This window comes from Rhododendron vialii, chromosome 8a (genome assembly GCF_030253575.1).
Source record: "Rhododendron vialii isolate Sample 1 chromosome 8a, ASM3025357v1".
Lineage (NCBI taxonomy): Eukaryota > Viridiplantae > Streptophyta > Magnoliopsida > Ericales > Ericaceae > Rhododendron > Rhododendron vialii.
In genome coordinates, this window is record NC_080564.1 from 29,041,454 (window position 1) to 29,063,733 (window position 22,280).

The 22,280-nt window shown below is 42.1% G+C and overlaps 1 protein-coding gene across 2 annotated transcripts in view; it reads right to left on the reverse strand.

Moving 5' to 3' along the window:
* LOC131335929 (cinnamoyl-CoA reductase CAD2-like) overlaps positions 1-22,280 on the reverse strand; it is an 86,584-nt gene that overhangs the window by 34,691 nt on the left and 29,613 nt on the right. Inside the window, exons 3-7 of one of the 2 annotated variants that reach the window (XM_058371493.1) lie at positions 21,771-21,940; positions 18,299-18,490; positions 16,833-16,998; positions 15,139-15,316; positions 13,980-14,310 (exon numbers count right to left, since the gene is read on the reverse strand). In XM_058371493.1, coding sequence (XP_058227476.1) covers positions 14,166-14,310; positions 15,139-15,316; positions 16,833-16,998; positions 18,299-18,490; positions 21,771-21,940 — 851 coding nt within the window. In that variant the 3' untranslated portion in view covers positions 13,980-14,165. Of the gene's footprint in view, positions 1-13,979; positions 14,311-15,138; positions 15,317-16,832; positions 16,999-18,298; positions 18,491-21,770; positions 21,941-22,280 lie in introns of those variants that run through there. The other variant, XM_058371495.1, reaches the window with a different exon arrangement.

Genomic DNA, 22,280 nt, shown 5'->3' on the forward strand with positions numbered 1-22,280 from the left:
GATGAGACCACGCGAAGATGTCACTGAATTCTGAGAGCAGCTCTTTGAAATCGTGATGTTCCTCTGGAGATAAAGTGGAGCCCACCTGAACCATTCGGGGATCATTCTCGTCTTTCAAGTTTATTAAAACTATTTCTTCTTTTAACGGCTGAGCATGCCTTTCGTCTTCCCTCTCGATGAGGGCACGGATTTCCTTGGGAATGTCCCCATCGAAATCTATCCCTTCATCGTCGGGGTCGACACAGTTTATATAAAGATCATTCAAGTAGTCAGAAGAGGATTCCTTCATTTCATAAGACCCTGCAGGGTCGCCAAGTACAAGGGAATCAAACTCAAAGTAAAAGCCATGACGTGGAGGGCCAAGAGGCACAAATTCCGACTCAGAGCTAGACTTAGACTCAGATGACTCAACAGACTCAGTGTCAGACTCTGATACATCATCAATGCAAGTAAGGCGTGGTTTGAAAATGCAATTTTTAAGGCTACCCTTTGCTTCTGTGATGAGGGAGAGGGGATCCTTGAGGTCATCGGAACCGAGCATGAACACCTCGGCCTCTTCAGCTTCCTTGGCCAAACCCACCTGGGAGAATTCATAAAATAACTGCTCCAAGCTCCCTTGATCAAAAGACATCAGCCAATCAGTCTTCGGCTTAGGCTGGCTAAGCTTCCTTTTGAACTCCGCCCTTGCTGGCTCTTCATCACTAGAGGACCAAGTGTCATCAGCGAAAACCTCAAACCCAGGCAGCAAATCCCCGGTGACTGAATCGATAAAAGGCTCAGGCTGTCTGGTGTAGACGTCATTCCCCACTTCGCGCACAAAGTAGCTGTCGGGTTCACCATAGAGAGATCGAGGTTTTCCCGTGCATTTCCTTCTTTTGGCATCCTTGGTAGAGGAAGAGTACCCCAAACCAAAGCGGCCCTCGCAGGAAGGAAAGGCAGGGAACTCCGGGATCCCTTGTTGGTGAATCCCAAGACCAAGACCAGGCAAATAGGACATCCTCCTCATGATGTCTAAGGCGACAGAGCTTATGATGAAGTCCTCATCCACGTTGATAGCCAAAACCGAACCAGAAGTGTCGAAAGAGAAACCCCCGAGATCAACGTCTTCCTCGCCGTGTGCAATCCCCAAAACAGGCGTGCCATCTTCCTTAAGCGGGCGAATGCCCGAGTCCCCGCAAATAGTCAAAGTTCCAGTAGGCAGTCCCAACATAACCTTTTGGTGAAGAGTAGACGGTACAGCCATGATGTCAGATCGGTGAAGCCACGGCCTTCCCAGCAGAAGATTAAAGGTGGCGGGGATGTCAACCACATGGAACTCAACATCCATCTCAAATCCTTCAGCATCAAGTTTGAGCACGAGTGTGCCTTCGACCACGCGACGAGTGCTGTCGTATGCCTTAACAGCCAGATTGAAAGGTGCAAAGTCTTTCTTAGCTAGTCCCAAGCTGTAAGCCACTCTCAACGGGCAAACATTGATCGCCGATCCGTTGTCGATCAAAACAGTTGGAATCCAGAGTCCCTTACACTTAACAGTGATGTGCAAGGGGCGATTGTGATCAACCCCTTCGATTGGTAGATCCTTGTCAGTGAAGACCACGGTGTGCTTCGAAGTAGGCGGGAGAATTATGGATATCATGGCTTCAGGCGTGACATCGGGTTGGATCTCAAGGCGAGAGAGAGTATGGCAAAACTTTTGATGATGCTCGCGGGAGGAACAGATTAGTCCCCAGAGTGATATAGCAGCAGGAATCCGCTCCAGCTGCCTCTGAATCATGTCATCATTCGGGGAGCTAGGAGGTGCCTCAAACGGTGCAGACCTTGAGAATGCAGAAGGTTCGTTCCTTTTGTTAGAAGAATTGGACGAGCTCCCAGCCTGAAGATTGGAAGGCTGAAAAATTCGTCCACTCCTCGTAACGTTGTGAACGTTCTCTAAAGAGGGTATCGCTTGAAGGTCTTGACGGTCATCCCAAAGATCAGCAGGGACCTCCCCCAATTTGCGTTTTCCTTTGTCAGAAGGCAGTGGGGCTACAGGTGCTTCCATGCCTAGATCGAGGTCTTGAGCTAAATCGTTCCACAGCAGCGACTCCCAGAAATCTGGCTCCTTAACAGCTACAGCCTCCCCAATGGGCTCCGTGTTAGCAATAAACGGGACGTCCCAGAGTCCCCCATCGGCAAGAGAGCGGTTGACAGTCCAGACCTCGGACCCAACTTGGATATTAACTACATCATCAACATCCCAGAGGTCTGCTGGTGGAACAAGGTCCGTAACCATAATGCTGTGATCTTCCTCGGTCGGATAAGGCGGTGCGGGGCGCGAGAGTTCCTCACTAATGATGTAGAATGTAGGGTCGTACTCAGTGTTAGTTACAGAGCCAACCAGCCTGTCAAGAGTAGAAGGGAGAAAGCATTCCCCCAATACGCGAGTTTCCTCCTGAACGAGACCCTCCTCTATGAATTGAATCTCGTGATCGGGCAGAGCATATCCTTGAAGAGGATTAAGGTCGAACTCTAATGGAAACTGCCACGCGGGCTCGGGATCCCAATAGTACTCCTCCTCAGGCAGAACAGGCTCAGGCTGTTGAAAAAGCATGTTCAAAGAGAATCCATCCAAAGGGTCAAGCATGCCTGCCTCATAATTAGCCATCCAGGCGTCATACCAAGCATGGTTAAATGGGACATATTCGGGGTTCTGGGGGAAACCGTCTATCTCTAGCTCCGTCCACTCATTGATTATGGGGGCTGCATAATCATCATTATCGGCGATAGCCCATCCTACTGCTTGCATATCAACCTGCCGTTCCGGTAGAAAAGGGACAGCAGACCTAAAGCGGCTTATCAAATTCGGAGAGGAGTTTGGATCCGTCACATCAAAATACGGGCTGTCCAAGGAAGAAGCAGAGTTGAGCTGCACGGAAGGAATGGACTGGTGAAACAGTTCGCTGATGGAGGTGTTGAACACAAACATTCCATTTTGCAGGCGTGCGAGAGGCACATCGGGATTGGACGACTGTCCTTCTTCAAGATGGATGTAGGAAATCTCGGCTTCGGGCTGAGAAGGGATAGGCACGACCGGCCTGGGTTGGTTTGTTGAGGTTATATGGTCAGTGGGGTTGAATATAGTGGAGCTAGGGTTGATATGAGTGGAGCTGATGGATATTGGTTGATGCGGGGAGCAGCATTGTGCTTTGGCAGGGAGTTGGAAAGGATGTTTGGTTTTTGGGTTGGTGGAGGTGGAGCATGGAGAGTTCCTTCATCTATGAGATCCTGGATCGCATGTCGGAGGCGGAAACAGGAGTCCGTAAGATGTCCAACCCCTTGGTGGTAGGCACAATAAAGGTTAGCTTTGAAGTTGGGTGAGGGGTTCTTAGGCAAAGGAGTTGGGTCAAGGGGCTTCAGATGCCCTGACTGGATTAACTTTTCCATGACAGATGACAGTGGAGCTTCAAACGCGGAGAAACTGCGGGATTGACCGCGGGGCCGGTTATTTTGTGGGGTTTGCACCTGGTTAATCTCAGCAACACGATTGGTTGTATTGGAAGAGGAAGCATTAGCGCCGCTAGTTGCTGTGTTGGAAGATGTCCCACTGCCAAACAACGCATTGGTGTTTCCTGAGTAGACCCGAGGCTTTGGTTTCGAAGGGTTAGAAGACTCCCCTCTTGACAGAATCCCGCTTTGTAGCGCATCCTCGATGGCCAACCCAGATTCGAAGAAAGTATCGAAGTTGGAGGAAGCTTGGACAAGAACCAAATGCCTAGCATAATCAGGCTGAAGATTGCGAGAGATGATTCGGAGCTGATCTCTCTCACTCGGGCGATCGGTCATCTGAGCAGCCTTCGTCCTCCATCTTTTGACAAAATCCGCAAAGGATTCCTTAGCTTCCATTTTCGTGGACTCAAGCTCTCGGGTTGTCATTTTGAGCTGGGAGTTGTAACTATACTGCGAAATAAACGCAGCACCGATATCCTCCCACGTCCTCCTTTTAGCGATGTCGAGCGACAAAAACCAGTGAAAAGCGGGTCCTGAGAGAGTCTGAGGGAATAGCTGTGACATGGCTTCGGGTTCAACAGCCAAGAGTTTCATGGCGGCATGGTAGCCATAGAGATGAGTCTTCGGGTCGCCACTCCCATCAAACTTGGCGAGATCAGGCATTTTGAACTTGTCGGGGAGCTTAGCATTAGGATACAAGCAGAGGCGATCTAAATCAATTCCCCCGGCGCTGATCTTTTCAGACTTGGACACATATTCCTCCAGCTTGACGATCTTTGCCATGAGAGCAGTCATGTTAGGATCCAGAATGGGTCTTGCCACAGCGAGATTCAGATTCGCAGCCTCCAGGTGAGCCTCTCTCGGGTTGGGCTGAATTATGATCCGCCCCGCATGGTTAGGGTCTTCAACAAAGATTGGCTCCGCATGGTCGTCCTCATCGACCTCGCCTCCCACTTCTGCAGCTGGCGGAAGACGAGTGTTGATAAGGTCATTGAGCCTAGTGAGATTTGCATCAGTCTGAGCACCCCTTTGCTGCATGGTGGCGATGCTGTTCTGGATGTTCATGAGCATGGTTTCGAGACTCAGTGGTTGCGGATGATCTGCCATAACGGAGGTCCCGGATGAGCTTGACGAGGATGGGGAGGTTGGTGACGCCGGAGATTCAATTTCCTGGAGAACTGACGGTGATCCTGATCGTAAAGCGGCCAAAAGGGAACACGGAGAGTCTTCCGTTGTGACTGACTGAGCTTGCAACCTAACTAGCCTTTGAACGGAATTCTGATGCAGACGTTCCCAAGTGGGTTTGGCTTTCTGCCTCGATACTTTCCTTGGTGGCGCAATGGTTCAGAATCCTGCTTTGCTTTGCTGTAAGAAGAGGTTCGATAAGGGCCCTGCAGCAACCTTACTCTAAGCAAAAGACTTTAAAGTGATAATGCAGCCATCGTCGTCAGTGTCGCCCTTAGACTCTAAGACTACAGACGAGTCTGTCTCATGATGTTCGGACACTGCCAAAATCCTCGGATTTCTTTTTGAGAGCGTATCCTCGTTTGAATCGAATAATACTAAGAGATGTCAAAAATAGCCTAAGCCTCTGACTTTTCCGTTCTTGAAGTTTCAACTTTGAACTTGGAATAACTCGGGGTGAATGACGTGACACCTTAACCGGGGCGGCGTAGGCAACACAGTGCCATAGCCTGAGCGGTGTACGTGCTGTGCACGATAACCAGGGTGGTGTGAGCATCACGGCATTCTCTTCGTCGTTCCTTGTTTTCTGTTTGAGACTTCAATCGGGATATGGCCAAGGACTTAGAAAGTTTTGATTTCCCAAAGTCTTGTTGATCCTAGGACTTTTGAAAATCTAACAACATGCACCACGAAGATGCATGACTCTTCATCGGACCTAGCAGCGTCCTAATAAACATTGTAGGGGGATGAAAACAATTGACGCTTCGGATCAACTGGATTGCAACGGCTTATTCGTGCCTCTTCACCGGAACCCTAGCTCGACGTCTGAACCCTAATCTGCAAAATAGACAGGGGGTGAGTGCACCTTTGCCTCTCGTGGCAAAGGCCCTCCGATGCCTTTGTTAGTATCACGTACTAGAAAACTCAGCCCTAATTATCAGTAGGAAAGCAATAATAATGCAACGTATTGCGTACGTCTCACCTCTAGGTTTTCCTCATATTTATAGATTTATGGATGCTTGCTGTCCAAGCATCCTTATTGCCATAGGATTCCTAACTCGTATAGGAAACCCAGGATATCAAGAAGTCTCGTTTCCTTTATCAGTTTATGGGAAAGAGTCCTTTTAGGATTCTTTTCCTTTAAGAGCCGAACATCCCATACTCGTTGGGTATCTTTCTCAGATCCTATATTCTTGGGATCTTTATCCCTATAAGAGACATGACTATTCTGGAATCTTCCAGAGTATTCTCTCTGCTCCTACTCTCGATTGGAGTTCCATCTTTGTTCGGCCGTCTCATAGCCGAACAGACGGCTTGGACCAGTTACCTCACATGCAACTGGTCCTTGAGCCCGTACAACCTTCCTGGACCACTGACTTCTCATGTCACTGGTCCATATTGCCGAACACTTGTTTAGCATGATGACTGTCCTGTCTATATTCAAACTATGGTCCCACGTACCATTTATTCGGATATCGATTGCATTGCTTTCAACCCGTGATCACTCGTATTACGTGCAAGGTTCTTTACATCATCTGTTCGGCTGTATCATAACCGAACAGTCTATTTATAGCCATGACTTCTCATATCACTGGTCCATATCGCTGTTCACCGATCTGCTCGGCGATAAGTCCAGTCGTATTTACCACGTGTTCCCAAACATCACGTGTTTGGTAACTAAATGTATCTGCTCGGGAATACCTCCCTACAAACATAAGACAGACTCGAAAGAGAGACAACCTAGAAGCCGCCCTAAACATGCCCCTACGCAAAACGGTATGTATGTACAGTGCATGCGATAGGAAAAGCAGTAACACGTAGACAGGATATGGGGGTTAGATGCAAGTAGATCTTACCCTGCAGGTACCTGTCCTAGTTTGGAGAGTTCTAGTGCTTTGTATATGCAAAGGCTGGTTTTGGCTTGTAACGGGTTCCTCGGACTAGAGCCAAGATATACCTCCCACTGCCCGCGTAATCGCAGAGCAACAGTCGAACGGTAGAATGACTCATCATCGTCGAAGGTTGTTGGTCATTCGGGGTCCCCGAGCTCCGGTAAACCGTGCCGGATTACCAAAAAGATCCAACGCGGCTTATCCCACATCGATGCAAATGAAGATGCTAAAGAAGTTGATTAATGAAAATAAAATCGCAAATTCGCAAACGCCCTTTTCAAATTTGGCTCACTTTATTTAATCAATGCTTAGAAGAAACTACACGAGAGAATGATCGGAAAAGTCCCAGATTGGATTGGCCGGACACGAGGTCCCGTTAAATCACCATTCCAACCTTCGGCAGCGCGAAGCTCACCGTCTTGACAAACTTTTGTGGGATCGTTCTTCAAGTGTATTGAAATCTAAACATAGACCAATATTGGTTCGATCCCCAGCAGAGTCGCCATTGTGGGCATGCGTGCCCGTTTTCGGAATTTCCGGATTCCGAGACGCGAGGCAAGGGGCCCGGGTCGAGGGAGCGCGAGCGGGGAAGCAAGCGCTCGCAGAATACAGAGTCGCCACTCGGGTTTTGAAGGTTCGACACCCAAGGAACCGTATTTCGAAGCACTTGCCGCGCTGTTTGATTTGAAAAAGTTAAGGAACTGATCCGTCATAACCATATCTGGGTTCGGGAGCCAGGTTACGAGAGGGGAAGGGTTTTATGGCACCCCTCTCGCCCAATCCAGAGATCGGTCTCTACTTAGGCATTTGCGAAAGATGTTTGTTTGCGATTCTGTTTCATTAATCAATTTTTAGCCATTCAGGGCGGGGGAACAGTTTAAGGGGATTAAAACTGTAACATGTTTGCAGGATGTGATAAGATATGGCATGGGTTAGTGAGATGACAAGTAATAAATGGAATGAAGTTCAAAACGTTGATCATATATCAAAACAGCGCTGTGTATGATTTTGGCACAAACGAACAGCCAGCTTGCATGCGTGAGTTCATCCGCATGCAAGCGAACCATCGCGCGACATAACCATATACTCGCGCGAGTATTGACGCTTTACCAATAGTTTGAATTTCACCCCCTTCTGGGCTCTGGAAGGACCAGTGCTCACCCAGGTGCAAACCAAGCAGTTTATGGGTACTTGAAAGTAAACAATATTACAGCCAACAGATGGAAATATTATGAAAATGCAACCCCTAAACAGTGGGGGTGTCTAAACAGAGGCCAAGGCCAGGTTGCTCATGCAAGGGCAATCCCTGAAAGACAGAGAACCATCGCGCGACAGAGTGAGACAGTCGCGCGATTGTTCAGACTGGACTTCCAGGAATTGCTTTCCATACTTAGGGCTCTGAGACATGTTCAGGAGCATCCCAAAAGCATTCCAAACAAAGAGGTGTTATAAACTAAGCCAAACAATGATTTTCAACATGCAAAACAGCAAAGCAGTGAGCTAAAACTCCTTAAAAGACTTTTAAAAGACTACAAACACAATAATAAACTTAAAGACCAGGGTCCCTTCCCCACGTGGTCCAATCTCACGCAGACAGAATTGTCGCGCGAGGATACGGGACCATCGCGCGAGGGTTTCCCAGCTAACAGCTCTTGAAACTCTGCCGGCTTTAGGGCCAGAACTGGTATCGATTACCAGCCTTGACCCTGCCAGCCCCCCTCAGGGGTTCGAACAGTGAGCAGAAAGATATTATACCTTTGCTTGAGTGCCTTGGAGATGGCTTGAATGATGAGATGGTGAGATTTGGAGGGTGATTATGTGGGAGTGAATGGTGTGAGATGCTTGTGCTTGAGTTTGCCTTCTTCTTTCTTAGAGAGAGATTTGTAACCCTTTGCAAGGATGCATGGGGGGGATATTTATAGAAAGAAAGGGTTAGTGGATGGCTAACCAAGGCCTTGTAACCAGCCAACAATGCTGGTTACAAATGCTTGGTGGAGGAGTGGGTGGCAAAGGTGATGGGAGAATGGGGGGTGAGGTGGTGCAAGGGGAGCCCCCCCAGAACGCTGTTCAGCCGAGAAAACGGGGTCACATAGGCCTGTAGCCCCCTGACTACCACGCAATCTGGGTGAAAATGACAGGTGTTGACCATCGCGCGATGAAGTGAGACCATCGCGCGAGGGTCCAGCCAACCCCGCGATGGTCAATGGTCAAAGCCTTGACTTTGACCACCACCTGGCAAACGGACCATCGCGCGAGGGTCCTATATTGTCGCGCGACATTCAGACCAAGGTCCAGGTTCTGATTAAAGGTTTTAGGGCTAAGGATGGGTTCCTCACATGCCAAACTCAAGCCATTCCAAGTTCTCGAGACTGTTTCGACCTGATTCATCATCGGGGAATCAAGGAACCGAAGAACAAAGTAAAACGATCGGGAAGTCAAATTGGGGTGTCTACATTATGTTTCCATCCTCAACTCATTTTTTGTACTAAAATTACCCTTACTCTTTACATTTACAATACCATATACATATTATAGAACTGAATTTTAGGATGAAATCTTAACAGTTAACAGTCCAATCCCAAAAATTCCTCCCCCAATCCTTCCCCCATAAATTCCCTCCTCTCCATCACCTTGTGATAAACTTTTAGGTATACCGGGGATATCAAGCCCCATGGTATCCCCTCCGGTTCGTTTCTCATTTTTCGGTCATTTTTTTTATCACATTTGAATAATCGATTTTGTTCATTTTGTAGTGTTCGGTGAGAACCATAATCATGCCAAAAATTGTGTTCATCGGACTTTATTTGATACATGATCGGCACACATGAAAATTGCAAAAATACCAAAGCTGGGTTTTGATTCAGTGTGTTTTTGGACTATACAAATAATTATGGATCAAAAGTATACAAATGCAATGTACTGTACGAATTTATGGATCAAAATTACACGATTATGGATCAAAAGTATACAAATGCAATGTACGAATTTATATTTTGCTCTATACAAATAATCGGAGACGTGAGGGAAACCTTGGTTAGGAAAGTTGGAGCGTACTGCCAAGATTTTGAAAAAAAAAAAAAAAAACCTAATGGGAAGGGGGGACTCAAACACAAAAACGTACTGCCAAGATTTTGAAAAAAGAAAAAAAAAACTAATGGGAATGGGGGACTCGAACTCACAAGCTCATGTTCCCAAAACTAGTACTTTACCACTGCACCAATCAATTAACCCATGCGTGTGATTGACATATATATATATATATATACGCGCACACGCACACACACACACACACACAAAATCGTATTTTTTTTTAAAAGGGTATGGGGACACGTGACCACACGTGTCCCAAGTGGGTCCACCCCTGAGTTTTGGTGTACCCATATTGGGGGTGAAAAAACTCACACCTAGACCTTAGTGGAACTCATGTAGTACATATTTCTACCTGGTGGCTGGTACTTAATGGAGTAGTTCCATCTGTCCTATAAAAAAGGGCTAGGTAAGTACAACTTAGGGAAATCAATGCAATGGAGGACCTAATTTGCAACTTTATTCATTAATGCATCGACCTCCCCGTAAATAAAGTTTACGGAGGCCTATCTCGGTCGGCCGTCCAAAAGTGATTTGAACGATTCAGATTGAAGATAAACTATTAACGATAAAAAATATTTATTACAGGTAATAGTTTAAAAATATATCTCGACCGTCGATTGCGAAACGGACGGATGAGATTGTGCGGAGCCCTCAATAAGTTTCTCTCCTACAAGTTATAAAACCGTCGATTCTGAAACGGACGACTTCGGTGTCTCCCCTCCTTTTGGAGACACCGTAACTTTTGGCATGCCTTGGTTATACATATAATTGATTTTGGTTATGCTTGTAATGGTTTGATTATGCCAAAAATTATGGTGTTTCTTTTTTGAGGGGATGTACCGAAGTCATTCCCTTGTATTTTTGGTTAAAAAGGGAGTAAATATTAAAGTCATTGTCGTACTTTAATAAGGTAAGTTCATATTAATGTGTTAGTTGTATTGCACTTCAACATTTTTAAATTCCACATTTTAACCTACGCTACAAGTAATTTGTAGGCTGTAGTCAATCAAAAAGTGAAGCGTTGAAGATTTAGTTCCGTGGTGCGCGCAAGCTGACTCAGGAACATTCTGCGTTATCAAAAAAGTAAAAAGAAAAAAGAAAAAAGGGGGGGAGGGACTTCCAATTAATGCAAGGAATAATATTCTTTTTTTTTTAATCACCACAAAGAATATTATTCTTATTGTTCATATTTCGCAAGTTGAAGGAAATGGGCCCGACGCTATGAAAATTGGGACATATTCATGTGCCTATGGTGGTTGGTCTTCCATACAAACTTTTTTCATGCGTGCATATATGGTCTATCCAGCTGAGAGATAGACCTTTGGATTTAAGTGCGTAAATCAGTACGTTTTCTTCCTAACTGAATGTTCGAGTTAGCTCACGCACAACTCAACTAATTCCGGAAATCTAAAGTTAACGACTGAGAAATCCTTCAGTGACCTCAAAATTTAGAGTGTTTTGTCTTTATTAGATTCGAATGTACGACCACATCGAGAACAATTATTTGCTTTGTAATGCCCCACTTTAGCCTTATTTGCTTCGTAATGCCCCACTTTATCCTAACCCCTTGGGGTTGGCTTCAATCAGAAGTTGATAATCAGCGAACTGGATAGATAGTCATAGTCCAAGGGGCCGGTCTGAATCAAATTATAGTACGTAAGTATGAGACTATGAGGTTATTAATTGTTTGTTGTAACTTTCAAACACTCAGAGGCGGCTCAACCACAAATGCACTGAAGAAAATTTATTATTTACATATAAATTAAATTCTCTTGAGTATTTTCGGCATTGGATCCCTCGTGTGGAGCTAAAATTAGTGAAAGTCCAATTAAATTTGGGTAGTTGATAGTATGATTCATCGCTTTTATTATTGAAAACTTTTCGTGGGATATTGTACAATACTATGGGCTATATGTGAGAGTATCCTTTTGTAGAACAATACTACTATAATTTATATGAACATTTTTCTTTTGCTTATAATATATCTCGTCGAGTTTGCTGATAAAAAAAAATCTCACCCAAGTTAAAATTTATTTTTTGCATAGAGAATTTTCTTCATTGACTCTATATATATTTGTCACCGTTGGATGAAAATCCTGAAGCTGTTAGATACACTCCCTCGGTTGTGTAACTTATGGTACTGGATTATTTGAAGCTTGATAGTAGTTGAGATGAATGACTTGTTCCTGCAGTCCTTCCAAAACATTACTGCTTCCCAACGTACCAAGCATGCAAATTGCGATAATGTTTATTTAAAAAAAAAAAGTGAAACAACGCTTCGGCTGGGTCTGATGTATGCGTGTGCCAAGGCCACATTTGGTGAGAGTGAAAAGAGTTGACTTCTAAACAGGCAAACTGGGCGCGGTGGCAGAAATTCAGTGCCAATTCTTTTCTATCTTTTACGTTTTCTGACGCAAAAAGAGCATTGTTGGGATGGAAGAACATTGTTGGGACGGAAGATACTAAAATATATCATTGCTGCATTATAACTAAGAAATTGAATAAAATTAAATATGCAGACAAATAGATATAGTACTGGCATACGAAAACAGGAATTGATAAAAGAGCATTGTTGCCTGATTGACTCCTCACATAGATATATACCACTAATTTGCTATTTCAAACCTTGCTGATTGGTCCTCCTAAGAAAGAAAGAAAAAATACTGCCTTGAATTTACAATAAAGGTTGCAATCAAGGATGATCGAGACGGCCGTCGGGGAGGGAGATCGATAACGACAGCAAGTGCCCGTGGTGGAGATACTAGTAGTTTGAAGGCCTAACCTTTGTTTCTTTTATACCTCCAACTCCTTTTACCGTATCTGCTTTCGATATGTATCAAATCACGACATATGATATCTGCCATAATGGCCGATGTGTCGTTGTCGGTGGGAGGCGCCGCAGGAGCATGGCGAAGCGCCAAGCAGTCCTCCAACGTCAGCGCTTCCTCGTACTTGACAGCGACTGTAGGGACAGAAACCGCCAATAAAAGTAGAAGCAGCAGCAATATTGTCACGACGGTGAGTGAAGATTTCTGGGACGAGAGAACTGTCATGGTTTCTTTTGTTGGGGAGAAGCGTAACGTGAAAAGAGATTAAATAGGAGAGCAGTAGCCAGATTCATGGCAGATGGCTAGTTTTTGTTAGGATTCTGCAACATGTAGAGTTTAGGAATCAAAATGCAGGAGGAGTATTTGGATTAGCATTAGTTAGGAAAGTAAAAGAGATGGGCCGATATAAAATTGTTAGGGGCAAAGCTAATGTAGAGCCTCCGAGAGAAGTTTACGTCACATCTTTCGTCTAGATGAGAAAAAATCGGAAGAGTATAAAAATATAAACCAAAGTTGAAAAACAAATCATATATGAGACTATGAAAAACTCCTAAAATCTACTAAAAAGACCACACCAACGAGTCGGCAAAAAGTTTAGGCCAAAGAGTGCCTCTCACGCATTATAAGTATCCGACGATGGTCACCAATGTAAGAAAACCCGCCATTCAATTTCAGTAATAGTTTCGTCTGGTTGGTTTTGAAAGATTTGTCCACCAAACATCTAACCGGCCGATTCCTTTACATTGTTTGTGATGCAGGACAAAAATGAACAGTTTTTATATTTTATTTTTATTGTTTTAGAACAAGATTTTGATTAAGAATACTTTCGTTTAGGTTAGAATTATTAACTTTCTGTATTCAGTTTGATTTTGATTTCTACCTTGATTAGAATTCTTGGTTTACAAGAATTAAGATTTTATTTTAATTAATTAAAAAATATCTTTTCTTTAATGCTGCTTGTTTTGGCATGATTTAAAATTTCTTTTACAATAAGATTTCTAAGATTAGGGACTTATAAAAAGGGCTGTAAGCTATTCAATTATTCAACTTTTAAAGCTTTTATCAATAATATAGCAGAAATTCTCTTTCTTTCATTCTTGTACACAAGATTTGCTCAATGCGACAAGTTATTTATCTCGTTTGGACTAGTACGCTAATTAGTGTCTCGTGAATTCCGTTGCGTCAGTTTGTTTATCGTAAGATTACATGGTTACATTTATTTTTTTTGAACGACAAAGAAAATTTATTAACCAAAGGTTAAAAGGATAGAAAATACAAGACATCATAACGAACAAAATGCATCATAATCAACACCCAACCTGTCTGACACCCAACCTGCCCTCTAATCCCACGCTACTAACTACCATAAGAGCCCTCCCAGAAAACGAAACATGCTTACATTATGCAAGCTCCCTTACACACTCGATGATTATTTAGTGCTGAAACATTCAATCTTATATCTTCTTTTTACCCAGTTGAGGCACAAATAGATCACTTCTGAACGGAACCACTTCAACATTTAATGATTTTGTTCACGTAACTAAAATACCAAACCGATACAAATGCATGGGTTTGGTTCAAAACCTAAACAACAATCCATTGGGTTTCAGAAAGGGAAAAGCACTCAGCAATTACAGGTACACAGATAATGAGGGCAACACTCAGTGGAAACATATATTCTGATTCAGAATTGGAGGAAGTTCTTCTCTTTAAGGCTTTCAACAGTGTCCCTGAGGGTCACCTCAAGAGGAGTAAAATGGATACCCAAACTTTCTGCCTTTTTCTTGGAAACCTGGTAAAGTGCCTCAGCAGGATTTCCATCTTCAGGCCTGTCATCATAAAAAGCCCACACAAGTCTGTTTGAGATAGTGCATCAGAAAACAGAGTCTCGAAATCTTAGATCGCAAGCGAAAAGAGATTCAATAAGAGTCCCTTTCTAGCAAGGGAAGAAGCTCAACATCGGGATTTAACCTCAATCTGCATCAATGAGTAATGTAGTTACGTAAAAGAGTACCTTCAAACAGTAGAAGGTGGAATTTATAGCTATATTGGCAACAGCTCTGGGATCAAACTACCACCAATTTTCATAATATTCGACAGTCACATAATACCATCACGAGATTTTCTCCTAGGTAGTTTACGGAGGTTCCTCTTATTCACCTGTCCTTTCTATTTGTTCAGTGGGAGAATGATAACTTCACATAACTATAATTGCACTGCAAACAATTTTGTACATCTCATAAATTCAGTGCTACGGTCTATGTGGTGCAGACCATGCGGTCAAGAATATTGCTGAACTTTCCTAAAATCGTTGGATGCTTTGTCTGAAGCTCTTTGAGCCTCTCTATTTCTAGAAGTAATCCTTTCGAGCCATTTAGCAAAGAGATTACATGCTCATCGACATGTAATCCTACCCAACAAAGTGAACTATCTGGACTTTTAATCCTACCCAAGCTAAGATCTTGAGGAAAAAACAAAGATTAGGGATACTTGGTTTTATAAAAATGTCACCGACTCACCATGAGTCAACAAGAGGAAAAAGAAATATGACTAAAACAGAGAAGCAAACAATATGGAAGAATCAATGTTAGGTAACTATTTGACTTCACTTTCTTCTGTTAACGACATAGATATTGATGCAAATGGTAGCAACTTGCCTTTCAGGAAGCTTGAGAGCAGGGTAAAGTTTGCGCAAAATATTCACAGCCTCAGAAGAATTCATTACTGTCCCAACTAAACAGTATCTGCCACTAGCTGAAGAAACCTCATATGCTAGAATATGTGCTAAAGCGACATCTCTAACATCGACATATCGATAGACTGCACCATCAGGTCCTGCATCAAGTAAATTGCTTGCTTTATAAGCATTGCATATGATAAGAATGTTGCCCAAAGCAGCATAATTTTTCCAGTAAGTAAACGTAAATTTCAATTTGGCAATGTAATCATTGGCTATCACCTCCTAACATATCCTTGGGCATCACTGATGAAGTGACTCACTAAATATCAAGGCCCCACCCTCGTTAACCAGTACATTAATTCCTAAGGGACCAATCTAATGAAAATCGCGGCGAAATCCATAATCTAGATCAAAACTTGGTCCAAGAAACAATGATCAACAAAATCCAATCGTACAAAAGAAAAAGAGGGAGGAAACGAAATAGATAAACATAAAGAGAAGTAATAAACAATAAATAAAATGAAAGAGCAAAGCAAAGGAAGTAACATGTGGTAAACATAAATATCAAGTTGACCAGATGTTTTGACCCTGAAAACTGTCTGGCTTCACAAAAACTCCTACATCCACTTAATCATTAGAAACCTTCCAACATCTCAATCTCCGATAAAATGAAACCTGTCGTTGAACCCTTGTGACTCACGGATTTGAGCTTCTTGCTAAAAGTACTAAAAAAGGCTTACAAGTATTTGCCCTTTAATCCTAATGCTTCTGGGGTCCTCTATTGGTTATAGCCATAAAATATCTACAGACTGCATCACCTTTTTATGAAAGAATACAAAATACCTCGGGAAAGCAACCTATCTATAGGAACGGCTGGGCAACACGAATTGCAAGTCTTGATCTCAGTTTATCTTGACCAATTAGAATCATAGAATCCTTTGTAAGCTTGTCCTATAGCAAGTTTCTGATGCAGGAGCATAAAAATGCAAAAGCCAAGTAATAATAGGTTGGAAGATGTGTGTCGACTATCTAGTAAGTTTTGTATTCCTGGGAAGTAGTTTAGCATTAACGTAAGTCTCATGTTCTGGAGTCTTGTACTTGGCTATATGTATCTATGAGAAATGAAAGAAGGGAGAGTTTGATATTATTCTAAATTTTGTGCGAGTGTGTCTTGATTGGAGTGAGTGATTCCTGCTATAATCAAGCGTGTGGCTTCGTCGTGTTGAGTGGCATCCCGATTAGTAGCGTCATGTGGCATCCACTACCCACGGTCAAGTGGAATCCCGGATTATCCTAATGTTGCAGGTTTCGATCTGCATCAGTTCCACACAGTGATGACGTTCCTCAAAACAATAGGGTAAGAAATTTAATTCTGTACTTGCATAACCTTTCCCTCAGAATATTCTACAATGCATGGACATCCTATCTACTATAGATTTGTTGGCTGCTCTCTCTCTCTCTCTCTCATGCGCGGCCTTAAAAAACTACGATGAAAAAAAAAAAGGAGTACAAAACCAAACATAATCACCTTCTTGACTTCCTTTTGCAAAATTGTAGTTCTTTTCCTAAAGGGTTGCCATATAAACCAAACTAGAAAAATTCACCAGAGTATCAATAAATCTATGTAGGAAGAAATCATACACATCATGCACATAAGTTGCAGAAGAGTACCATTTTTTATGAGGTTTAGAGCTGCTTCGGAAGTGAAATTGAGAGTTGGCTGCAAGAGAGGACCAAACACAAAACCTGGATTTATTGTCACCAGGTCTATTCCATTCTCTCTTGCGAATTTCCATGCAGCATCCTCAGCCAAGGTTTTTGAAAGGTGATAAAATAGCTGATGCAATAATCTTTGATTAGCAGAGAACGAAGAGTATAAATTCAATTGAAAGCTTTTTTTTTTAAAATAAATTCAATTGAAAGCTAAACATTCAACTTTATTAAAGATGAACATTCAACAGTACTGTTGATAAATCAGTTGGAGTTGGTCCAAGCCAAAATCAATACAGAAAATCTGAGCATAAATTCAGTTTGTCGAAGATGCCACTTTTTGCATTAATACGAGCATATAAGATGATAAATCATCAAGATTCAAGAGATGGATTTCAGGTAACAATAGAGTATCTACAATACAATCTATGAAACCAAAATGCCAAGTAAATACTTGAATTTTACTCATATTTGCAAAAATATAAGGTTTATAGTACTGTAAATACTTGTAAATCAAAATTTCTCAAGTACTTCGCATAAACCTTGGCATCACAATACAAAGATGTGATCGATAGTCATGGACAACCTAACCGCTGGCGGCTTTATGGTACAGATACTGTGGTGGTCATATAGAGGAGAGAATTTTGGTTCCTAGATTCTTTTTTGGATATCGGCATCTGCTCCATACGAAGGGGTGTCATTTATTTATCTTTTTGGTTCTTTTGATTTACGAGCCAGAATGTCAGAGCAGAGAGCTTCACAACTTCTCTTTTTGTTGGAAGACTTCATGTCCTCCCTGTTGTACCTTGCCTTACTAGAGGATGTTTGATAGATACAGTTTGATAAAAAAGATTCTTCAAAATTCTTACATTGCCTTTTATGATGAGGCAAATTCAAAATTGTTCGAATTGTGTAGTCGTCAATTACTGACAATGGTAAACAACCCAAAGCAATTTGATTATAATCAATTCGTATGACGTCAAGTCCGCATGGCCCTTATGGGCTGGGCCACACGCGTGCTACAATGGCAATTACAATGGGAAGCTCGTAGCATTGGTCTTGATAAACCCCAATTTATAATTGCTTCCTCTCCACCAATAACGCCTGCCCCGCCAACTTGTTTTAAAAAAATAGGATTCTGTGGGACTCAAACCCTCAACCTCAGCTTTGGCAAGGCTATGCTCTACCATTGAGATATTCACCCAGCTATGGTAGTGGTGAAGAACTACTGACAATTCATGTATCACTTGATTTCTATGTTTTCGCCAATCAAAACAATATTGAATATTGTATGCCATGATAGGAAAATTCAAAGATGCTTCAGTGAGATTTTGTCTTTCTAGACCAGCAAAAATAAAGAGAGAAGAAAATAAACGGACAAGATATTGCTATAATGGAAAGTATAAAATATCAGAACATTTATGCACCTTTGACTCCTCACAATAAGCTGGATCTGAAAACCACGTCTCGTCAATTACCACATCAGGGTTTCTTGGTCTGCTGTTGAATGAAACTGATGCCATGGAAGATGTTAAAACCACCCTTTTAATGGATGAAACTTTCGCGCATGAGCCAAGAACGTTCTGCGTTCCCTTCACCGCAGGTTTGATTAGTTCATCCTGAAGGATGGAATATGGATAAGCAAAACCTTACAAGTAAAAGCTGATAAACAGAGAATAAAATTATACAGAAGTGACAAGTATGTCGCATATAGCATTAATACTTTACATAGAACAACTGACATCAGATACCAATCTCATAATTATAATGATCTGTTCCAGTCAACAAGCTAGGAAACCTTAGATAATTGCAAAAATGCAATACAGCTTTGGAAAAAGTTTATAAGCAGTATATTGGATAAACAGGAAGGTTCTTTCTCTTTTAAAGCTAAAATTAATAGAAAACAAAAACAACGGTAAACAAGAAGAAATGGATCAGCAGAGAAAAATAAAGGTTAGAGTTTATATGGACAACATGTGTTATGGGGTTTATTATTGGTGTGAATTTTTTTAATTTCATATCCTAATTGTATTGGGATCACAACTGAATTCTTTATGGATTAGGTTTTGAGTAAAGGTTATATATACAAGGGATTGGTCCCTACTATCGCTCTTAGATTTTGCAGTCTTCCCAGTAGACTGAGCAACGTGAAAGAAAAAGACGAGAGCAGAAGGCCTCCTCCCATAATTCATATCGCTTAATTCTTTCTCCACAACCATGGCCTCTGGTATTCGATTGATATTACTGAAAAATTGCTTATGATTCGAATAAACTATTTTTGAAAATTCTTGCAAGGTACACAGGCCCTCCCAACCTATAATATATATTGGAGTCACTTGTAATAACCTCGTGGAGCTCTGCGATGAGGAGCTCAAACGTATGGCACCTGGAGGCGAGCTTATTCAGTTTGAGTGCTTGGAGGTAAGGAAGTTGTTCGACAACGAATCACATGGAGTTGAGCTCGCTCCCTTTGAAGCAACAAAGCCAGAGCTCGCCAGCTTAGATGAGAGGTGGCCAGAGCTTGCTCACTTGGTTGTGGTTTTGAGGAGTTCAGAAAGTCCTTCTGTATCCCCACAAAAAATCTCGAAGTAAATCCTCCATGGTTAAGCATGGCCACTTATGTTTGTTACATGGCATAAAGAGTGTTGAGTTACTTTAAACACTAATGACTGCCAGCATTGTTACCACAAAGGAAAAGGAAAATTTCATTATCCTGGTGCTACATCCAAACACTTCACAGACGCATTTTAGATCATAACTGGAAATCATTACATAGTACATATCAACCATCTCATATAACTTTTTCCTTTCTCTCTTATTATTAGGTACGTGGGTGGGTGTGGGTGTGGGTGTGTGTGTGTGTGTGTTAAGAAGATGAGAGAAGCAACCAAAAAGAATGAGGGAAATCCAATGCATTGATGAGACTGCAGTCCTAGTAAAGATATCTGCAAAACGTCCTGAGATACCAAGACATCCTACGATTCACGATTTGTATCGTACAATTCGGTGGGTAATCGATATAAATAGGCTGCCTGATTTGGAAAGAGCTGCGAATCATAATTGAATCGGTGAATCAATAGATTCACTTAAAATTTCCATAACACTTTTTACTCATTTGTTGCAATTTTGTTGTTGGAAAAGGGTTCAAACTATTTTCTTAAGGTCTTTAGTATTGTTATATGCCATCTTTTGTCTATGTTTCTCTTCATGTAGTATTATAGGTACTAAGCAAGGGAGATTTATTACGATAGTGGATCGAAAATGGCAAAGATAAAGGGAATACAACCACCCTATAGACCTTCTTAAGGGTTTGTTTTTGTACTTTTTACTCTTTTTTACAAAACAAAACCACAAACACTCACAACATATGTGGGCCCCACACATACTAGGGTGTGTAGTATTGTGTGGAACCCACGTGTTGTGAGTATTTGTGTAAATGTGTTTGTGGTTCTAGACTTGTTTACAAAAAAGACTATAAGTAGGATTCACGAATCCTTGTCTCTTGGAAGTTGCAATAGAAGTAGGCAAGCAGGTTACCTACCTTGGTGCTCTGGTTCGCGAAAAGTTGTGTTCTCCGTGGATGAAACCTCATGGGGAGTTCCGGAAAAAACCCTTTCCACTTTCAGCCAAGTGGCTAATCTATTTGATTTGGAAGGAAAGAAAAAGGCTACCATTTTTTTTTTCTTTTTGACTTTGGTTTGTTCAGAGGGATTTGGCACTCCAGATTATTGTCCAATCATCATTTAGAAGAAGATTTTTACTGATTAGGAATAAAACTTTCCTTTGTACTATATATTTTGGTTACCCTAATCAATAAACATATGTTCCCATGCATTACAGAAATCATGACCGAATCAGAGCCATTCACGATTCTATTCGATTCGAAAAAGGACCATTTCGATTCTCGATTGAATTCACGATTTGACAACCTTATTAGCAAGGTCTCAGACTAAAGTTGCTGACTGAAAACTTCACTGAAACGAAGTTAGGATTGAGGGGAATCGAAGGAACAAACTGTTTTCATTAAACTCCTTTAGCAAAAATCAATTGTTTATATAGCACTCACCCCTAAGACTAAAGCCCATTTTACTACTAAGAGTGAAGTGCTTACACCCCTGACAAGATAGGGGTGAGCAAAAGAAAGCGTTCGTTTTTCAATTTGGAGATTTTGAGATTCGTAAGATCATGATAGAGTCCCCTAACCTTGATATGATATACATTTTGGAAAGTCGACTCAAAGAAGGAAAGAGCGCAGTCTCCGCTCACTGACTTCAGGACAGCAGCTCCATAACTGACTTTGACTTAAAAGCACATCTGGCCACTTTCCCGATCGCGGAGAGCGCTGCCCACTTCCATGCCACTTCAGCATATAACAAACCTATTTAACTCTCCAAGCTAAACTGACTAACCCCCATCCTTATATCAAATATGAAACATGATATCAGTGACTCATAGTAATGTGTTCCTGTTTCTTCTTCCGTTCTCCTTTCTTTCTTTTTTTTCATTTTTTTGTTTGGTGGAGGTGGGGTTGTGGGCAAGGGATGGTGGCGAAATCTGGACAACTTTTGTGCCTCCTTTTCTACAACCTCCACCATGTTGCTTGATTTCTGAATTCTAAAAGTGGCCGGATCTCATACCAAAAGTTAATTAACTAAATGCATACCATGATTCCTATTTCCTACTATGTTATTGCGAAGCAAAGTGCCATATCGCCTAACGGCCTGAGTACCAAAGTAATATAAAGTATATAAGCGTGAGGGCACTCTTCAATAGCTAGCTTCTGGGGTTGAGTTCTACCCAAGACCGTGTAAGAGTCATTTGAATCACTAAAATGACATGGAGAAACAATCCAGCACATTCATAATGGAAACAAAAGCCACTTGAAGTGTCATAATGAACCTGCGGATTGCTGGATTTTGGCAAAACAGGCGATGCTGTGTGGAAGACACCTTCACAACCATCGACCACTGAATCAAATGATCCTTCTTCCATTAAGTTAGCTTCGAACAGTTGTAGCCTTTCCTTGGCTCCATGAAGTGAAAGCAAGTGGTCCATCTTCTTGGGATCACCTATAGCATGTATCAATAGGATAACAACAAAAAGAAGGGACATGTTTGTTAAATGTGCAGAACATCCTGTGTAGTGGCACTAAGTGTGCAGTCAAAATGAGATAGCTGTGAGTTGGTCTCACAAATATCACGAGGACGGGAGTAAGTTAGTGAAATGGACGTCGAACATACACACACACAGTAGAAAACACAAATTGGACTCAACCTGCTCCGTAGGGGTGATCATGGTCCGAATTGGTTTGGTTTTATAGTAAACCAAAAACCAAACCAATACCGACGGATTATGAAATTGGAGAACCAAACCAACCCACAAAAGGTATAGAACCAAACCAATCCAAAC